The sequence below is a fragment of the Mastacembelus armatus genome, chromosome 1 (assembly GCF_900324485.2).
Source record: "Mastacembelus armatus chromosome 1, fMasArm1.2, whole genome shotgun sequence".
NCBI lineage: Eukaryota > Metazoa > Chordata > Actinopteri > Synbranchiformes > Mastacembelidae > Mastacembelus > Mastacembelus armatus.
The window spans coordinates 8,185,792-8,203,772 of NC_046633.1; the positions used below are offsets into that span (position 1 = coordinate 8,185,792).

The 17,981-nt window shown below is 38.3% G+C and overlaps 1 protein-coding gene across 1 annotated transcript; it reads left to right on the forward strand.

The window, feature by feature from the left end:
* Window positions 1–4,593: 4,593 nt before the first annotated feature.
* LOC113128090 (arachidonate 15-lipoxygenase B-like) lies at window positions 4,594–13,237 on the forward strand. The gene is made up of 14 exons (XM_026303143.1): window positions 4,594–4,746; window positions 5,073–5,277; window positions 5,434–5,515; window positions 5,920–6,042; window positions 6,778–6,881; window positions 7,278–7,444; window positions 7,614–7,757; window positions 7,877–8,080; window positions 8,188–8,274; window positions 11,463–11,632; window positions 11,862–11,983; window positions 12,109–12,209; window positions 12,669–12,839; window positions 13,048–13,237. Exons 1-14 carry the CDS (start codon window positions 4,594–4,596, stop codon window positions 13,225–13,227), a joined length of 2,013 nt encoding a protein of 670 aa, XP_026158928.1. The 3' UTR covers window positions 13,228–13,237.
* The last annotated feature ends 4,744 nt before the right edge of the window (window positions 13,238–17,981 follow it).

Sequence of the window (17,981 nt, forward strand, 5' to 3'; positions counted from 1 at the left end):
ATATCAAGAGATGTGACCTCCTCAGCTGTTGGCCAAATTCAGATCAAAAAGTCCACTAGATTTGCACTGATGAACTGAGATGCCTGTAACCAATACAAGTTTCATGTCTGTTCTGTGCAAGTTGTTACTAAATAAAATATTGTTGGGATTAGTTTTTTTTTTTGGTGATTTCACAAGCACTCTTTTGCATTACTAGTTGTGAACTATGTTTGCTTTTACAGATACACTGAGCCTCAGTTTAATCTGAATGTGAACCTGCTTGTTCTCAGCCACCTATTTACTGTACCTACTACCTACCAGACTGTCAGTTTCTCATTTCATGTACTTCATGTTGCAGGTAAGGATTTTTTTTTTTTTTTTTTTTTTTTTTTTTTTTTTTTAAATCCTTCGTTTCTGCTCTGAACTCTCAACCATGACAGCATTGTATTCATGGTTGTATTAGGAAAAACTTGATTGTAATAGCAGGCATTCATCAATCTATATATTATCTAATCTCTCTTCCTGCTATTTTGAGTCAGAGGTGACCTGGAGCCCTTCCCTATTTGGATGACAAGCAGGGTACATCCTTGACAGATTGGCGTCTATAGACAGGTCCACCTTCTCCTTCCGATTCTAATATAACCACCAAAACACTGGTTACATGGAAATCATGCTTTTGAGCCTTTACAAAAGTTTGTTTTCCAGGATGCAATATGTAGTACCTGGCAGTTGTGGGCTTGCTGTTCCTCTAGGTTGCCTGAAAAGATGTTTTTAAGTAGACAAACATGAAGTGATTCAAAAAAGTCCCAGAGGGCATCATTCACCAAAGCCTGGAATGACAACATACTTGGCATGCCCTAAAGGCGTGTTGAAGGGTGTTTTTGTGCTATCTTTGGAATAACTTAGTCAAGCTTAAATTTAAAAACCCAGCAGGGATAATGTCCTCTTTCCATATTTTGGAAGTAAAAAAGACAGTCCAGCATTTTTTTTTTTTTTTTTTTTTTTTTTTTCGGGAAGTAACGAACTCATTAAAATAGTTGCAGAAACTCTATTGAAAGTAATGGAAGAATTCATCTGTTGGACGTCTACATAAAGCTGCTTGTAAACTGTTGCTTATGATGTGGATCAGTCTGGTCATTGCTCTGCTACAAATTGTGGCTCACATTTTTCACAGTAATCACCATGTGCTTTAACATGAAATCAGTGTCTGATGATCAATAATCAGTCATAGATATAGAGTATGACAATTGATCAATATTGTAATCACATTTGATGGCTCTTCATTACACATATATTAGGATCAGTGGAAATTCATAATTGTATGGTTTTTAGGATGTGTTTTGTAAGGTGTTTAACCCCACACCAACCAAATCCACACTTGAAATTTCACATCTGAGCTTTATTATAAACCCCAGTAATTCCTCAGACCTTTCAGTAGAGCTGGTCATGAAATTAAAGGTCGATAAAAGGGCTCAATTGTGCTTAAATGCCATTCACATCTCTGTGCACTGCACCAGTGGCATTATCATTAGCTTTGGGGCAAAGCAATAAGTCTGCACACTGTGTGGTCAGGTTTTACTGTAAGCCTACTTGTTCCATGCAAGCAGAGAGACTGGGTTTTGTTTTGGTACTTCGAGACACATGAATGAAGAATCTGAATGGTTTTGCACATAACTTGTTGCACATCTCGGAGATGTTTCTAGCTTCTACACACTATTTTATAGATTGTAATAGAGGGATTGTAATTAGTCACATATTAGTGTAGATTATAATTTGAGATAGGCATTCACAACAATTTGAAACTAATATTACTACATTAGATCCCCATAGATCTTTTATCCTTAGTCCTTGTTGTATGTAGCCCTTTGTTTTATCATTACTTTACATTTAACTGGTATATGTAGTTTTATTAAAAAACCATCACAACATTCAGTTTACTGACTCAAAATTTTAATACGTAGACAGATACTTTGTCATTGTCATTTACAGAGCAACAAATCTCAAATCTAAAATGTTTTTGCCCAAAGGGACTCTGCATAAAGAGTAAACCAAGACGGGTTGTTTAGTTAGAGCTCTTCTCAGGACTGTGTGAATGTGTGAATGTGTGAATGTGTACCGACTGAATTTGATTAGCTTCTCCATGGTTGTTGTGTTTATTTTGTAATATTTCACCAATCAGAATACAATACACTTTTATGAGACTGTTTATACTTTTCAGCATAGCTCCAGCCACCTTCAGCCTTACACATTGGTCGGTTTTTATTTATTTTGTTGGGATTTGCAGTTTTTGGAGAGGAGTTCTTTAAAGATTTTGTTTAAAGAATCGTCTGTACTGGACCATTACTGAAAAGTTCCTAGTACAGGAACTCTTAATATTCCTTCCTAGCTACCATAAAAAGACAAGTAAGATAGACATTATTTTGGGAGAATTCAGTTTCACTATATTAGTCATTCTTCCAATAGGAATAGCCTATGTTACAATTTTGCAAACAGTTGCCAAACCACAATAAATCTCCAAGTCTATGTTCAGTTCAGTGTGTTCCTCTGTTATAGGCATCACATTAAAAGTAGAAGCTTCAGTGACAGCAGATACACAAAGCACATGTCAGGATGTGATTTCACTAGTGGAATCATGTAAGTGCTAGTACTGAATTATTGTTCTGACGTAGCTGTAAACCAGGGCGAATTAAGATAAATTACGCTATTTGGCCAAAGTCATATACACTAATATTTTAATGCAGAGAAGGTTAAGACACCAAGTAATCCAATTAATGTGTGAAAATGACTTCTCCTGCCTTCAGAATCACTCTTTACAATTTGAGCTCTATTAGTCTTGGCATTGTCATTGGAATACGCCTAAGGAATACACCTTTATTTAATATAAGGAAATAAGAATTCCATTGGTGGAAAAACCTGTTCAGGTAGTCAGCTGACTTCATTATATTGCCACATAATGTTGCTGATCCTAGACCAAACCAAATAAAGCAGCCTCAGGTCATAACACTGCAAGTGATCTCTGATCACTGACTAATCCTTTCTGAAACATAGTAACATTTTGGATTATGTCTTCTGACATGACTGTTTGAGAAATGAGAAGTTACTCATTCTTATTTAAAAGTATATATCTCACTGATTAAATTATGAATCTGTCATTTTTAGTTTTTGTAGTATCTGTATCATTATGATAAAAACTTTCAATCAGATACAGATATTTCATAATCTGATTCTCTTGGAAACCACACTTAGTGTCATTATGAACACACAGTGAGTTACATTACAGGTCAAATGACAAGGCACAACAAAAGAAACATGAGTCTATATCCCTGCAATGAATGTATTGAGTAATGAGTGTAATGTAATGCGTGTATTCTATTGGAGGTTTTTCAGGCTACAGAGAGACAAAAACATTATCAGCAGTCTTGTTAATGAATGTTAGGCTCTTAGATGAGAGAAAGCAAGTCTCTTTATTACCTGGTGCCATGTTCAGTCCAACCATGTTTTCGTTTTCTTTCGTACAACATCATTTGTCCTCTCATTAATTTTTACTTTAACTTTTCAAAGTGAAACTGACATATGTTAACATATGTTTACATCTTGCAATACACATATTATACCAGGTTGTTTCCTAATTGCTGAGGGGCTGGTGTTGTCTGAAGTTTTTCTTTGTCATGTAAAGCAGTTGTAGGAGTTTTGAGTATTAACACAAGGAAACAAAATAACAATTTTGGAATCATGTCCATGTAGGAAATTTGACTTTTTCTTTTTTTTTCTTCCCAGCTTGCAGAAACTTTTTCACAGGTTTCTATACTGGCTGGAGGGATCAGCAAGTTGTACAAAATGACAAACTGTATTGAATGAGTCTCCTTATATTTCATTGTAATACATATGTAAAGGGTGGTTGTGTTTCAAAACATGAATTATGGAGTCATCCTACTTAATGTATTGTAGTTTTGCACTGGTAAACTGAGCTGCCTTAACGTGTGTATATGTCTGTTCTGAGCCAGTTGATGTATGTAACTGCATTAAACATTTATGTGATAAAACAAAAATATTAAATACTAGTGTCTTCATTTACATTGTTTACAAAGCACTGGATTATCTCTAGATTCTCCTCCATGTATTAGTATGTAGGTGGATCTAGCTGTAGCTGTGTTTGCTTTAGTATTTACAATGAACTGTTGAAGTTGAATGTGATTGTTTTGTATTTAGTACTGAACAAACTTCAAATTAGTTCCACCTTTAGGCATCATTCCAACAACATACATCACCTCTGTTGACTGTTGATACTGATACTGATGGGACACACCCATGTGTTTGTTTAAAAAGAGGGCAGGGCAGTAATGCCCACCAGGGCATTACTCAAAGGACCTTTACATCAAAGGAGCTTCATCTTATTAACAGAGGTATGAGAGTTGCCTTTGAAAATTATTTTATGCCGTTATCAATGGACTGTAATTGATTAATAGGATAAGACAATTTTGATGTTTTTTTTTTCATTTGCCAGATACCTTTTCATTGTGATAGTATTTTAAAATTGCATTCAGTCAGATTTATCCATTGATAGCTTAAACAATCAGTGCTGGAAGGATTATTTTTCTGTTTTCCAGAATGAAAATGGTGAATTACCACGTGACAGTGTTCACTGCTGATCTTCTCAATGCAACAACTTTAAATAATGTCCACATTAAGCTGGTGGGCACAGACAGTGAGAGTGAACACACCTGGCTGATGGGCTTGAGAGGGGCTTCATCCTTTATCAGAGGAGCAGTAAGTTGAAACTGTTCATCTCTATTTCAATGTACATAGTTTAGAAAGGCTCTGATAAAGGTAAACCCTCACCACCTCCGATTCATAACAGATTGTAGTGTAGCTCTATAACCTGCAGCCAACCAAACCAATCAAACCAACCAAAAGAAATTCCCATATTGTGCATAACAAAGTTTGTACTTTATGCAGAGTCAGTATATTTCATTGTTTGATTTGGCCTGCCCTTCTACAGTCAATAATTGCATGCAAATTATTTAGATGTTACAGCTCAGTGCTTATGATACACATTTTATCATTTACTTGTATAAATGTTTTCATTCCTTCAGGAGTCAAGTTTTACTGTATCCTGCAGTTCCTCCCTTGGAAACTTGGTCCTCATAGAGCTAGATAAAAAGCCCCTTCGACTGTTTCCAGAAGACTCTTGGTTCCCTGCCAAGGTGGAGGTGAAATCTCCTGAAGGAGACACCTACACCTTTCCCATCTACCGCTGGATCAATGACAGTGAGGTGCATCGCTTCAAAGAAGGAACAGGTTTGTGAGAATTACGCTACTTGTTTGTCAAATGACAACAGAAGACATACAGTCAAAGAAAAACAGCACCTGGAAGATGGACAATAATGAGGTCAATTCATGCCCATATCTTGGGATCAATGTACCAACAAACCTTCTTTTTCTTCTCTTTTTCAGCTCAGAGAGTCTTTGAAGACAATCATCATCTTGGCAGATACACACGTCAGGAGGAACTAAAGCAGCGAGCAAAGGATTATCGGTGAGTACTCAGAGCTTCTACCATTATCTGTCAAATATATCATACTCATATAGTTTAAATTAAAACTGAAGACATGCTGATAGTTAATCAATTAACATTTCTCATTGTGAGGAGTGATATGCTTTTTTTTTCGAGGTGCAGATTTGTATTAAAATGTATTATTCTATAACATATTTGCTCTTGCAAATTCATTGTTTATTTTATCTTATATATTTGGCATATTTGTTATTGTTATTTTTTCTTTCTTATGCTTATTCTTGTGCTCTTATTTCTTTATGTGTATGTTAACTGAGGTCACGGGCAAATTGAAAATATTTGCCAAGTATATTATGCTTGGGTTCTCTACGTTATACTGTTAAAAATGTTCCGTGTTCCTCACTGCTATGTTCTTTTCCTTTTTGTAGCTGGCATGTATATGCAGAGGGAATACCCCACTGCATTGATGCAGAAGACCCACTTTCTCTGCCTCGTGAGGTCCAGTTCTCCTTCACTAAGAAAACAGAATTTTCCTATACTAGAACTACAGGGTGAAGTCCTCAAATTCTGTCAGATATATAAGTATCTATCTATCTATTTATCTATCTAACCACCCATCCATCCTTTAAATCTCTTTAAGGCAAGGCAAGGCAAGTTTATTTATATAGCACAATTCATACACAGAGTAATTCAAAGTGCTTTACAGAAATAAAAGACAGGTTAAAAATACATAAGCAAGAATAAAAAATAAAAAGGCATGCCACCACTTTGTCACCATATTTGCCCCTTATGATATCGACTATCGGACCACGCTGACCCATATTTGTGGGTCCCCTACTTTCAGTTTGTCCCATCCCTGATGGACTAAAAGTACGTCAACACAAACTATCTGCAGAGACGATCCTGAGTCCCGGACTCTTACGTCTAGGATCAAGTAGACTACAGCTGTTTAGACCCGTATTCTAAGGATAACACTAAAGCGCCAGGGTTCCTAACCCCTGAGTCCCTGACCCAACTGGCTTTAGATCGAAGGTTCCCAACCTAATCAACTTAGAGTACTGACCGTGAGTCCGATTGTCTCCCCCAACTGGACAAAAGTAGTGACAAGACAGTTTTAGAAAAGAAAAAAATAAATAATAATAAAAAGTTAAAAATTAATATTAAAGGAAACTGAGTGCAGATAGATCGGTTTGGACAAAGCACTGTCAGGGCTAGTCTGGTCATATGTTTAAGCCTCTATCTATTAAGGCATCATAGTAAACTTACTCTTTGCTCTAATTTTCTAGGTTGGCAGAACTGAAACTGAAGGGACTGGCTGATCGCAAAGAGAAGTGGACTGATATGAATGAGCTCCATCAAGTGTTCTGGTGCAGACAGACTTGCATATCAGGTAATGTACAATCCAATATCATGAAATACATAATAATATACAGTACATTCATCTGTATTCATTCAACCACTCAGCTGTATTCTGTTTTTCTACATTAAACATTAGAAATATTTTTATTGCTAAGAAAAGCACTTAGATTTAACTGAATGCAGAATAGATTGAATAGTCGTCTTACCTCGGTTCTGAAAAAAATATAAGAAGGAAATGGAAATGTATTAAAACCTGGAAGTTTTGCTGGTGAGAAAACAAGCGCAACTATAGTCAATTTCAAGAAAGACTTGTGAAAAGTGTTTCATATTTGACTCTTTTTATATGCAGTGTACAGTTAAAAACAGTGACACACCAACATTATCTAGTCTTAAACTCAATAAAGTTCAACCTTGTTTTTTGTTTCAGACTATGTCCAGGATCACTGGAAGGAAGATGCTTTTTTCGGATACCAGTTTCTAAACGGTGTCAACCCCATGATGATCCAACGTTGTACCACTCTGCCCAGAAACTTTCCTGTCACTGATGACATGGTCTTCCTCAGTGGTCAGGGTAGTCTGACAGATGAAATGAAGGTAACTGTCTCATAACTGTGAACTAAATTAGATGTGAACTTTGTATCTAGTAGGATTAGAGATGTGTTTTGGCCCATGACTGTAATTACATGTTACATTGTAAATGTAATATCCACACTGTATACATGTGAATCAAGTCATTTCTCATCCTCACTGCAATTTGAAACAGAAACGCAACATATTCCTGTGTGACTACAAGCTTTTGGATGGACTGAAGGCAAACACCATCAATGGGAAGAAGCAGTACTTGATGGCTCCGCTTGTCCTGCTTCACAAAAGACCTGATAATACACTGATGCCGATTGCTATTCAGGTGAGATTAGTACTCTAATATAGCTACCTCTGGCAGAACTGATTCAGTAGAAGTGTAAAATTTCCATTGTGAAAAGATAAACCTCCCAAGCAGAACAAACCTTTGTCTTTCTCCTGTAGTTGAAGCAGACCCCAGCAGATGACAACCCCATCTTTCTTCCCACTGATTCTGAGTACGACTGGTTGATCGCCAAGATCTTTGTCAGAAGTGCAGATTTCAATGAGCATCAAATGAATGTTCATCTGCTGCTCACTCACCTGCTGGCTGAGGTTTTTGCAGTGTCTCTGCTGCGCAACATACCCATGGTGCATCCACTGTACAAGGTAAAACATATTCTTTGAATTTGTTGATATGTGTATTCTCTGAATTTGATGAAGCAGAATTTAGCATTTATATACAGTATTTCATGCTGACAATATCTTTTCCTCAGCTCCTCATACCTCACATGCGCTACACACTACAGATTAACGTTTTAGCTCGACGTAATCTAATATCCAAGACTGGATCTTTCACAAAGGTATGAAAAGACTAACACTCATTCTTCTTCTTCTTCTTGTTATTATTATTATGAATGCACCCACAAGCAGGCACAATCGAGTGTCTTCATGTGCCGGTCCCAAGTCTAGGTAAATGCAAAGAGTTGTGTCAGGAAGGGCATCTGACGTAAAATGTAAGCCAAATCAAACGAATCACAAATATGACTTCCATACCAGATCGGTCGTGGCCCGGGTTAACAATGACCACCACCGGTGCTGTTGACCTACAGGGTGCCAGTGGAAATTGGACTACTGTTGCTCAAAAGAGAGGAGGAAGGCGTGTTCATAGGCAAAGAGAGAAGAGGAAGGGCAGGAATGTAGGACTTAGAGTAGGGACTTTAAATGTAGGGACTTTGTCAGGGAAAACTTGAAAGTTTGGTATGCAGGACAGGAATGCAGAAGGACAGATGGTGGTAGACCTTGCAAAAAGGATGGAAATGGCTGTAGTGAACACATTTTTCCAGAAAGGGGAGGAGCATAGGGTAACATATAAGAGTGGAGGCAGGAGCACACAAGTTGATTACATGTTGTGCAGATGTTTCAACCTGAAAGAGATCAGTGACTGCAAAGTAGTGGCTGGGGAGAGTGTAGCCAGACAGCATAGGATGATGGTGTGTAGAATGACTCTGGTGGTGAGGAAGATGAAGAGGGCAAGGGCAGAGCAGAGGACCAAGTGGTGGAAGTTGGAAAAGGAAGAGTGTTGTGTGGCTTTCAGGGAGGAGCTGAAACAGGCTCTGGGAGGTCAGGAGGTTCTTCCAGATGACTGGACAGCTACAGCTAAAGTGATCAGGGAGAAAGCTAGGAGGGTACTTTGTGTGTCATCTGGAAGAAGAAAGCAGATAAGGAGACTTGGTGGTGGTGATCATGGAGTCATCCTACTTAACGTATTATAGTTTTGCACTCGTAAACTGAGCTGCCTTAACGTGTGTATGTCTGTTCTGAGCCAGTTGATGTGTGCAACTGCATTAAATGTTTATGTGATAAAACAAAAATATTAAATACTAGTGTCTTCATTTACATTGTTTACAAAGCACTGGATTATCTCTGTTCTCCTCCATGTATTAGTATGTAGGTGGAGCTAGCTGTAGCTGTGTTTGCTTTAGTATTTACAATGAACTGTTTAAGTTGAATGTGATTGTTTTTTATTTAGTACTGAACAAACTGGTTTATTTTCAAATTGTCCAGGAATGAATGAGGAATGAGGAAGTTCAGGAGTGTGTTAAGAAGAAAAGGTTAGCTAAGAAGAAGTGGGACATTGAGAGGGCAGAAGAGAACAGACAGGAGTACAGGGAGATGCAGCGTAAGGTGAAGGTAGAGGTGGCAAAAGCCAAACAAAGGGCGTATGGGGATTTGTATGATAGGTTGGACTCTAAGGAGGGAGCGGTGGATTTGTACAGGTTGGCGAGGCAGAGAGACAGAGATGGGAAGGATGTACAGCAGGTTAGGGTGATCAAGGACAGGGATGGAAACGTTTTGACAGGTGCCGCAAGTGTGATGGAAAGATGGAAGGAATACTTTGAAGAGTTGATGAATGAGGAAAATGTTAGAGAGCACAGAGTAGAAGAGGTGACTGTTGTGGAGCAAGAAATAGCAGATCAGTAAGGATGAAGTGAGGAAGGCATTGAAGAGGATGAAGAGTGGAAAGTCAGTTGGTCCTGACGACAAACCAGTGGAGGTATGGAAGTGTTTAGGAGAGGTGGCAGTAGAGTTTTTGACTGGGCTTCTTAACAAGATCTTGGAGAGTGAGAAGATGCCTGAGGAATGGAGAAGAAGTGTACTAGTGCCCATCTTTAAGAACAAGGGAGACGTGCGGAGTTGTGGAAACTACAGAGGAATAAAGCTGATGAGTCATACAATAAAGTTATGGGAAAGAGTAGTGGAGGCTAGGCTGAGGTCAGAAGTGAGTATTTGTGAGCAGCAGTATGGTTTTATGCCAAGACAGAGCACCACAGATGCAATATTTGCTTTGAGAATGCTGATGGAAAAGTACAGAGAAGGCCAGAAGGAGCTGCATTGTGTCTTTGTAGATTTGGAAAAAGCGTATGACAGGGTGCTGAGAGAGGAGCTGTGGTTTTGTATGAGGAAGTCTGGAGTGGAAGAGAAGTATGTTCGAGTGGTGCAGTACATGTATGAGAGCTGTAAGACAGTGGTGAGGTTTGCTGTAGGGGTGACAGACGAGTTCAAGGTGGAGGTGGGACTGCACCAAGGATTGGCTTTGAGCCCCTTTGTGTTTGCTGTGGTGATGGACAGGCTGACAGATGAGGTTAGACAAGAATCTCTGTGGACCATGATGTTTGCAGATGACACTGTCATCTGTAGTGAAAGCAGGGAGCAGGTGGAGGAAAATTTAGAGAGGTGGAGACTTGCTTTGGAGAGGAGAGGAATGAAGGTTAGCCGCAGTAAAACACAGTACATGTGTAAATATTAGGTTACAGGGAGTAGAGGTGAAGAAGTTGGAGGATTCTAAGCACCTAGGGTCAACAGTCCAGAGCAACGGAGAGGGTGTAAAAGAAGTGAAGAGATGTGTGGAAGCAGGTTGGAACAAGTGGAGGAAAGTGTCAGTTGGGATGTGTGACAAAAGATTGTCAGCAAGAATGAAAGGAAAAGTGGACAAGACAGTGGTGAGAGCAGCAATGTTGTCTGGTTTAGAGACAGTGGCACTGAGAAAAAGACAGGAGGCAGAGCTGGAGGTAGCAGAGCTGAAGATGTTGAGGTTCTCTCTGGGAGTGACGAGGATGGATAGGATCAGGAATGAGTACATCAGAGGGACAGCTCATGTTAGACGTTTTGGAGAAAAAGCCAGGGAAGCCAAATTGAGGTGGTTTGGACATGTCCAGAGGAGGGACAGTGAATACATTGGTAAAAGGGTGCTGAGGTTAGAGCTGCCAGGAAGGAGGGGAGGAGAGGAAGACCAAAGAGGAGGTTCTTGGATGTAGTGAAGGAGGACATGAGGATAGTTGGTGTGGGTGAGGAGGATGCAGAGGATAGGGTTAAATGGAGGCAGATGATTCGCTGTGGCGACCTCTGAAGGGAGCAGCTAAAAGGAAAAGAAGAAGATTATTATTATTATTATCATCATCATTGTTGTTGTTTTTGTTATTGTTATTTTCAACATTTTGAACAGTGTTTGTCTCCGAATATATTTCTAACATGTTTGACTGTCTCCTAGTTTACAGCTTCTGGTGGAGAGGCTATGACCACAATCCTGAAGAGATCAATGTCCTCACTGACCTACAGATCCCTCTGTATACCAGAAGACATAGCCGACCGTGGACTGGAAGATGTGCCAAACTTCTACTACAGGGATGATGGACTCAAGCTCTGGGATATCATCCACAGGTATTATAGGATGTTTTCATTCAGCTTTATGTGATGATCATGATATTGGTGTCAAATCATAGCTGTTGTAGTGACATGTATTTGCCATGCTACATGTACAGACTTACACCTTGTTAATTAGAATTTATTTAAAGGCCAAGAAATACATTATAATGAAAGTATACAAATGAGTCTCCTACTGCTAAAATCACCAAAAAAAAGTGTTAACACTTACCCACATTTCTCACAGGTTTGTGCAGGGAGTACTCAGCTACTACTACAAGAAAGACACTGAGGTCCAGGATGACCCTGAGCTGCAGAAGTGGATTTCAGACATTTTTGAACATGGATTCCTTTCTCAGGCAGCCACAGGTGGGCTTTAAAGAGAATCTCAATCTTTTCAATGATGAATTGTGCATCATTATTGTAATGCAGTCATGAATCAAATCAAACCCAAATTAAATGTCTTTAAGCAGTCTAATGAAATTTATTCTCAGGAATCCCAGAGAGATTTACCACTGTGGCTGAGTTGGTCAAGTTTGTGACCATGGTGATCTTCACTGGCTCAGCGCAGCACACAGCTGTGAATTCTGGACAGGTGAACCCTAAATTTACCTGCATCAACTGTTATACTGTTGCTGTTTTTGTGGAATGGGTTGATGAGTTGTTTCAGTCTGTTTGAAACTAGAAGAGGTTGATGAATTTGACCCTAATAAATGACTTTAAGGAATGTTAGTGAGCCTTTAGCATGAACAAGGCTAATAGTCTACAGCCAGGCTAATGACTCTGAGGCTGCACTCTGGCACAGCTGTGCTTGGTCCTAAATGCAACACACTCACACTGATAATATAAAAAGAATTTTGTCATAAACCAAATTCCACAAATATTTATATTAATATTTTATTGTGAACTGACCAAACTGACATTGTCAAGCTGCTTTGAAAAGTATATTTTACTCTTTGGCCTGAACATTATAATTTTACCAGAAATGAAACATCAGCAGTGTATGCATCAGAACATATTAATCAGTCATTTACACATTATTAATTTATTGCAGTATGACTATGGTGGCTGGATGCCCAACACTCCTACATCCTTACAACTTCCTCCACCAACCACAAAGGGGAAAACAAGTAAGGAGACAATGCTGCAGACATTCCCTGATGTCAATGTCACAGTGCAGGGCATGTCCGTCCTGTGGCTACTCAGCAAGCAGTCATCTGACTTTGTAAGTAATCAATGACTTGATGAAAAATGACATAGGAGTAAATCAGATTTGTATTAACATTCTGTGAAATAGGCTGATCATTACAACAAAATTACATTATTTGAGTTACTCATTTCTCACACCTGTACACTAAATTGCTATATTTGATAAACGCTTTAAAAAGCATAAAATCTTAAAAGACACTTAAATGTATCATTGCTCTTATAAGGTGCCTCTTGGTCAGTATCCAGAGGACCATTTCAGTGAGGACACTCCCTGCAAGCTGATAAAGGCTTTTCAAGAAGAGCTTAAAGTCTTAAGTGCAGCCATCAAAGCCAGAAACGAGAGTCTGGAACTCCCGTACACATACATGGATCCAGCGGAGGTAGAAAACAGCGTGGCCATTTGAATATCCAGAGATGTGATAACAGTGTGTGTAGAAAGTATTGCATGTGACTGTATTGTATGTAGGTTATTATTTTATGTTTTTCTCTCTCAAAACATTAATGAATGAATCCACACTACACCATAAAGTAGGCTATACTGTATGTGCACTATACATGTTTTGTTTGCTGTTAACAGATACGCTGAGCCTCATTTTAATCTGAACGTAAACCTGCTGGTTCTGGGCCATTGATTTACTATACCTGCCACTTACCAGTCTGTCATGTTGTTTGTGTCTCACTTCATATGCTTCATGCTGCAGATGTATAATCTTGACACCATGTCTGATTGTCTACCTGTTACCTACCTACTTGCAGTATAAACCTGGTCATCATTCTTTTAATAAAAGCCTCTGCTCTGAACCCTCAGCAACAACAGCATTATAATCATAGTTGTATTAGATAAACATCCAGATTGTACAGGTTGTAATAGCAGACGTGTATCTATCCATCGATCCCTAATCTACTGGTTGCTCCTGCTATCTGGGGTCGGGGGGCAGGTAATTGTAGGAGGCCTGGAGCTTATCCCTGTTGGCAGTGGGCAAAAGATGGGGTACACCCTGAACGGATCACCTGTCTATAGATATTCATTATAATGGAATTTATTGTAAAAGCTTGAACAGCTGAGTCAGCCAGCTAAGTGTGGTTCAGACAGACTGTGTGAGATATTGCCTTTTGAATTTTTAAAGCCGTCATGCTAAATTTTTTAGGCAACTTTAAGACTATTCCTAGATTTATACTGAAAAGTTCAAAAGAGTTTCTAATAGCAATTCAACTCCACGTCTAATGGCTGGTTATCTTTCTAGTTTCACTTTTTGGTTTTGACTAAAGCATCATTTGATCATAGTTTTAATGACGCTTATTATATCAATCATTAGTATTTAACAGACTCCACCATATGTAGTACTACACATATTTTGATGTCAGAAAACCCAGCTACTTACACAAAACACAGTATCAACAAAATTAATTGCAAAATATTGATGGTTTTTCATCTAGTTGAATTTCTTTAGTCTTTCGTCTGTTCAGCCTTTTGGCACCATATACTTGTTTACTTTACTGCTGTGCAAATGCAAGGATGTATTTGTGTGGTAAATATGTGTATAGTTCCGGTTAGCACAAAGACTGTAAACAATGGGAAATGTCACAGCAAGAAAACAAATAGTTGTGTTTTTCAAAATACTGAATTATTCCTTTGAATGACGTTTTTTTTTTTCAGATTACTAGCTTCTTCTTATAGCAAACAATGTAATTTACACAACATATTAAATATTTTCCAAGAGATGAGGTAAGAGTCTAATTGTTTATCAGCCATCTAAAACTGTGTTTCTTTTGATTGCTTGAATGTTCCCTAGTTTGCAGCTTATGGTAGAGAAGGTGTGATAGTGTGCCGACAATGACTCACAGCTCCACCTAAATATCAAATAGCATTGCTTAGCATGAACCAGAGTCGGTGCCAAATTTCTGTAAAGGACGACTGGCTTTGAGATATGATCCTATGGTGCTATGGGGCGCGTTAGAAAGTCTTCCCAGTAACTCTCAGCAGTGAACAGACAAGTTCTGTGGGCTGCAGCTGGCACACAGTGTAGCAGGGACTGGCTGTACTCACTTCACCTTCCCAGAAGAAAATGTTTAGAAAGTCTTTAAGAGAGAAAAAAGAATCTACTGTAAGCAGTAGGCTACAATAAACAAACAGCCGTTAAAAACAGGAAGGAACTCAGAAATTGTTTTTAAATAAAAAGCCAAGAGTCTGTGCTGGACTTGTGATTGTTTACAAAGGCTTCTTGCACATTATCCCTCGTGTTTCTATGTTTTCCATGCTGCTGTGCAGGGAACAGCAAGGAGAAGCTCCAAGAGTAGTCTAGTCTAGTCAAACTGTATTGGTATTTTTAATTGCTATGTGACATGAATGGTACTGATGGATGTCAAAGTAATAGAGCAACACAGAAGAGCCGAGTCTAAAATTTGATGTGCACTCTCCTGATGTTATTGTTGTAAATACATGAATTTCAGTTTGTAAAGGGAATGTTTGGCCTCAATTAAACCACTGAAGCTTAGATTTGCCAAGGCTTTGAATTGATAAAGTGAACATACTGTAGTTGAGTTAAGTTGAACAGTATGCTCGTATAGATTTCTTTGTCCCTATGCCAGCTCTTCCGTGGTGCACATGTACTACCATGCAATGATAATGTGACTTTGTCTGAGGTTCTGTGCAAGTTTGACTTTCACATTGTAATGAAAAGAAAATAATCCAAAGGCTGTCAGGGAGGTAGAAAACATTAAATATTCCAAAGCTTCTCTGTCGAAAGATGCTTTTCTTAGCCCAACACTGAGTGAATCTGCGTGACAACACAGTACATCCAATTGGCAGGCTATTTTGGTAGCACCATTAGGGGGCAAACAGACAGCAGAATATGCACATCCAAAAACCTATACAAGTGGTGCATTTTTCCAAGCAGAATAAAGCAGAAATCAGTCAGAATGGCTGCATGCTGTGCTGATAGCTCCCAGTAATTTTAAATAGTAAATGTATTTCACAGTATCTGATGAGGATCTTTGTTGGACCCAAACATCACACGTATGTGTTAACTGACAGACTGGGTGCTATCAGTACAGCATGATAATATTTTGTCTGACTTCACCCGTAGTGATGGCAGAAAAAGACAGACAATTTTCAGATAACATTGACTTTGTAGACAGATTATTGTTGATCATTCACCTGATTCATGCCTAGTCCTTGTGCATGAGGAAGGACATCACTGTTATTTAGCTCTGTGAACACACACACTGTAATTTAACTCTCCTCTTATTACATTTATTGATGACCTACTAGAAGTGATCAGAGGCCTGATTTTCCTCTGGGGAAGGTCTTGTGCTTTGCCTCAGCCGGAGGTTTCATACTTTGTTCTACATGATCTATCTATTTCATTGTGTCATTGTGTGCTTCATCACTACATGTGTGTTATTTGTGTGCGATTATGAGAAAAGAGTGAAGAAATGTCTGCATTTTCTATTCTTCTATAAGTGACTGGGAAACCACAGAGAGGACAACACATATACAGGGAAATAAACTCATTTAGTTCGCTGGTGCCGCTGCCCTCTGGATTTCTTTCTGTGGTGGTTTATCTTAATAAACGGACTGTTTGCTTGCCCTTTTTGTCCCAAATAAGCTGCCCTCAGGCAAAATAAAGATTTTTTTTATTTTTAAAAAATTTTTTTTTAGGTATTTCATCACAGATCATCTGTCTGGAGACTGATCTAATATTGAAACTGCAGACCTTATTTGAGCAAACAAAAATTTGATTCATTTTTTTTTTGTGTTTGCTGTGTGTGTATATAAGATTGAAAGAATGGGAGAGAGAGGTTAACTTCAGAGGTCAGCAAACTCTTTTCCATTGGCCAACAGTATGAAATCACACTCCACATTTCACCACAGCTGCATCTGGAGAAATTTCTTAATTAAATTCAGTACTGCAAGCCCATCAAATATTTCTAATGCTTTTGTGATATAGATTGAGGTATCCTGAAAACTGACAGGATGATTGTAAAGAACCACTCCCGACTGCTTTATTGCACTTACAGTTTAAGGGCTGTGTTTACATCTAAGTAGTTAGTTTGACCCAGTTACATTAAAAGCAAGTATCATTTATCAATATATGTGAAGAATAAATATTGGGTTTCTTGTGTTTCTCATTTATAATTAGTGACTGAAAAGTAAGTTTGAGGCTTCCTATTCGATGTAATTGGAAATGTGATAGCCTTCAAACAAATGAGCGCTCCATGGCTGTGGTATAAATGAAGAACAATGTGTCTATGAACCTCTGTGAGGAATATGAAATGTAAAATCAAAACATGTTCTTCTGCCTTTTACCAGTATCTAGATTGGTGGTGGCCTGTGCTTCCTCATCACCTATTTGGCCTACGTGTCATTTGAAAAAGCACTTTTTTCTTTTACACGGAAGGATTTTGTTATTACATTTATCAAATACTCTGTTCTCCGTAGCATCATTTTCACCTTTAATTTCTCACAAAATTATTCAACATTTTCAAATTAATTCAGATGACCTAATCCTTTAATCTTTTAATTTGCATCAAATGTAGCAGGGTCTTCTGTTGCATATGTATACAACGTTTTGAATAGAGATGTTCAGGATTTGGCATTTTCTGATACTGACTGAATGAATTATTCTGGTTTCAAAAAAGAAATAATGAATTTCAAAGCTGATTAATATTCTAATTATAATTATGCCAAATAAAGCATACTAGCCTGTAAAGAGTAAACAAACTGATTAGAGAAAGAAAGTTTGTGAACTACAGCAGTAATTGGATTTTGTTATCAAACTGCTTCTGTATAAATCGAGCCCTACCACAATAAATTAAGAAAAACATTTTGTTTTGATCATTTACCTCCCCTTTTTTTAACTATGGCCAGAATTTGTTACTGTAGCATCAATTGGCCGTCCTCCTCCTCTTCTTCTTCTCTTTCACTGAAGATTTGCCATGTTTGCTGTTGATTACCCTATGCTTGTATGCCTGCATACAAACAGTAGCCTACAATGCAAAAGATAATAAGGCAACTCATCAAAACATGTTCACCAGCACCACTAGTAGTTAAAAAGAGTTCTCTTCTCTTCTTTGAAGAGAAGGTTGATTTCAGCCTTTCTACTAAGCAATCTGTTGCTGTCAGCTGCTTGAAAAAAAAAGTCATAATTTCATAAAA

Excerpts from the sequence above, each read along its gene's own strand:
- LOC113128090 (XM_026303143.1), top strand. The coding sequence starts at position 4,594 with ATGGTGAATTACCACGTGACAGTGTTCACTGCTGATCTTCTCAATGCA. Across the intron at positions 5,516-5,919 it reads CAGCGAGCAAAGGATTATCG|CTGGCATGTATATGCAGAGG; the intron begins GTGAGTACTCAG and ends TCCTTTTTGTAG. Across the intron at positions 7,758-7,876 it reads TGATGCCGATTGCTATTCAG|TTGAAGCAGACCCCAGCAGA; the intron begins GTGAGATTAGTA and ends TTTCTCCTGTAG.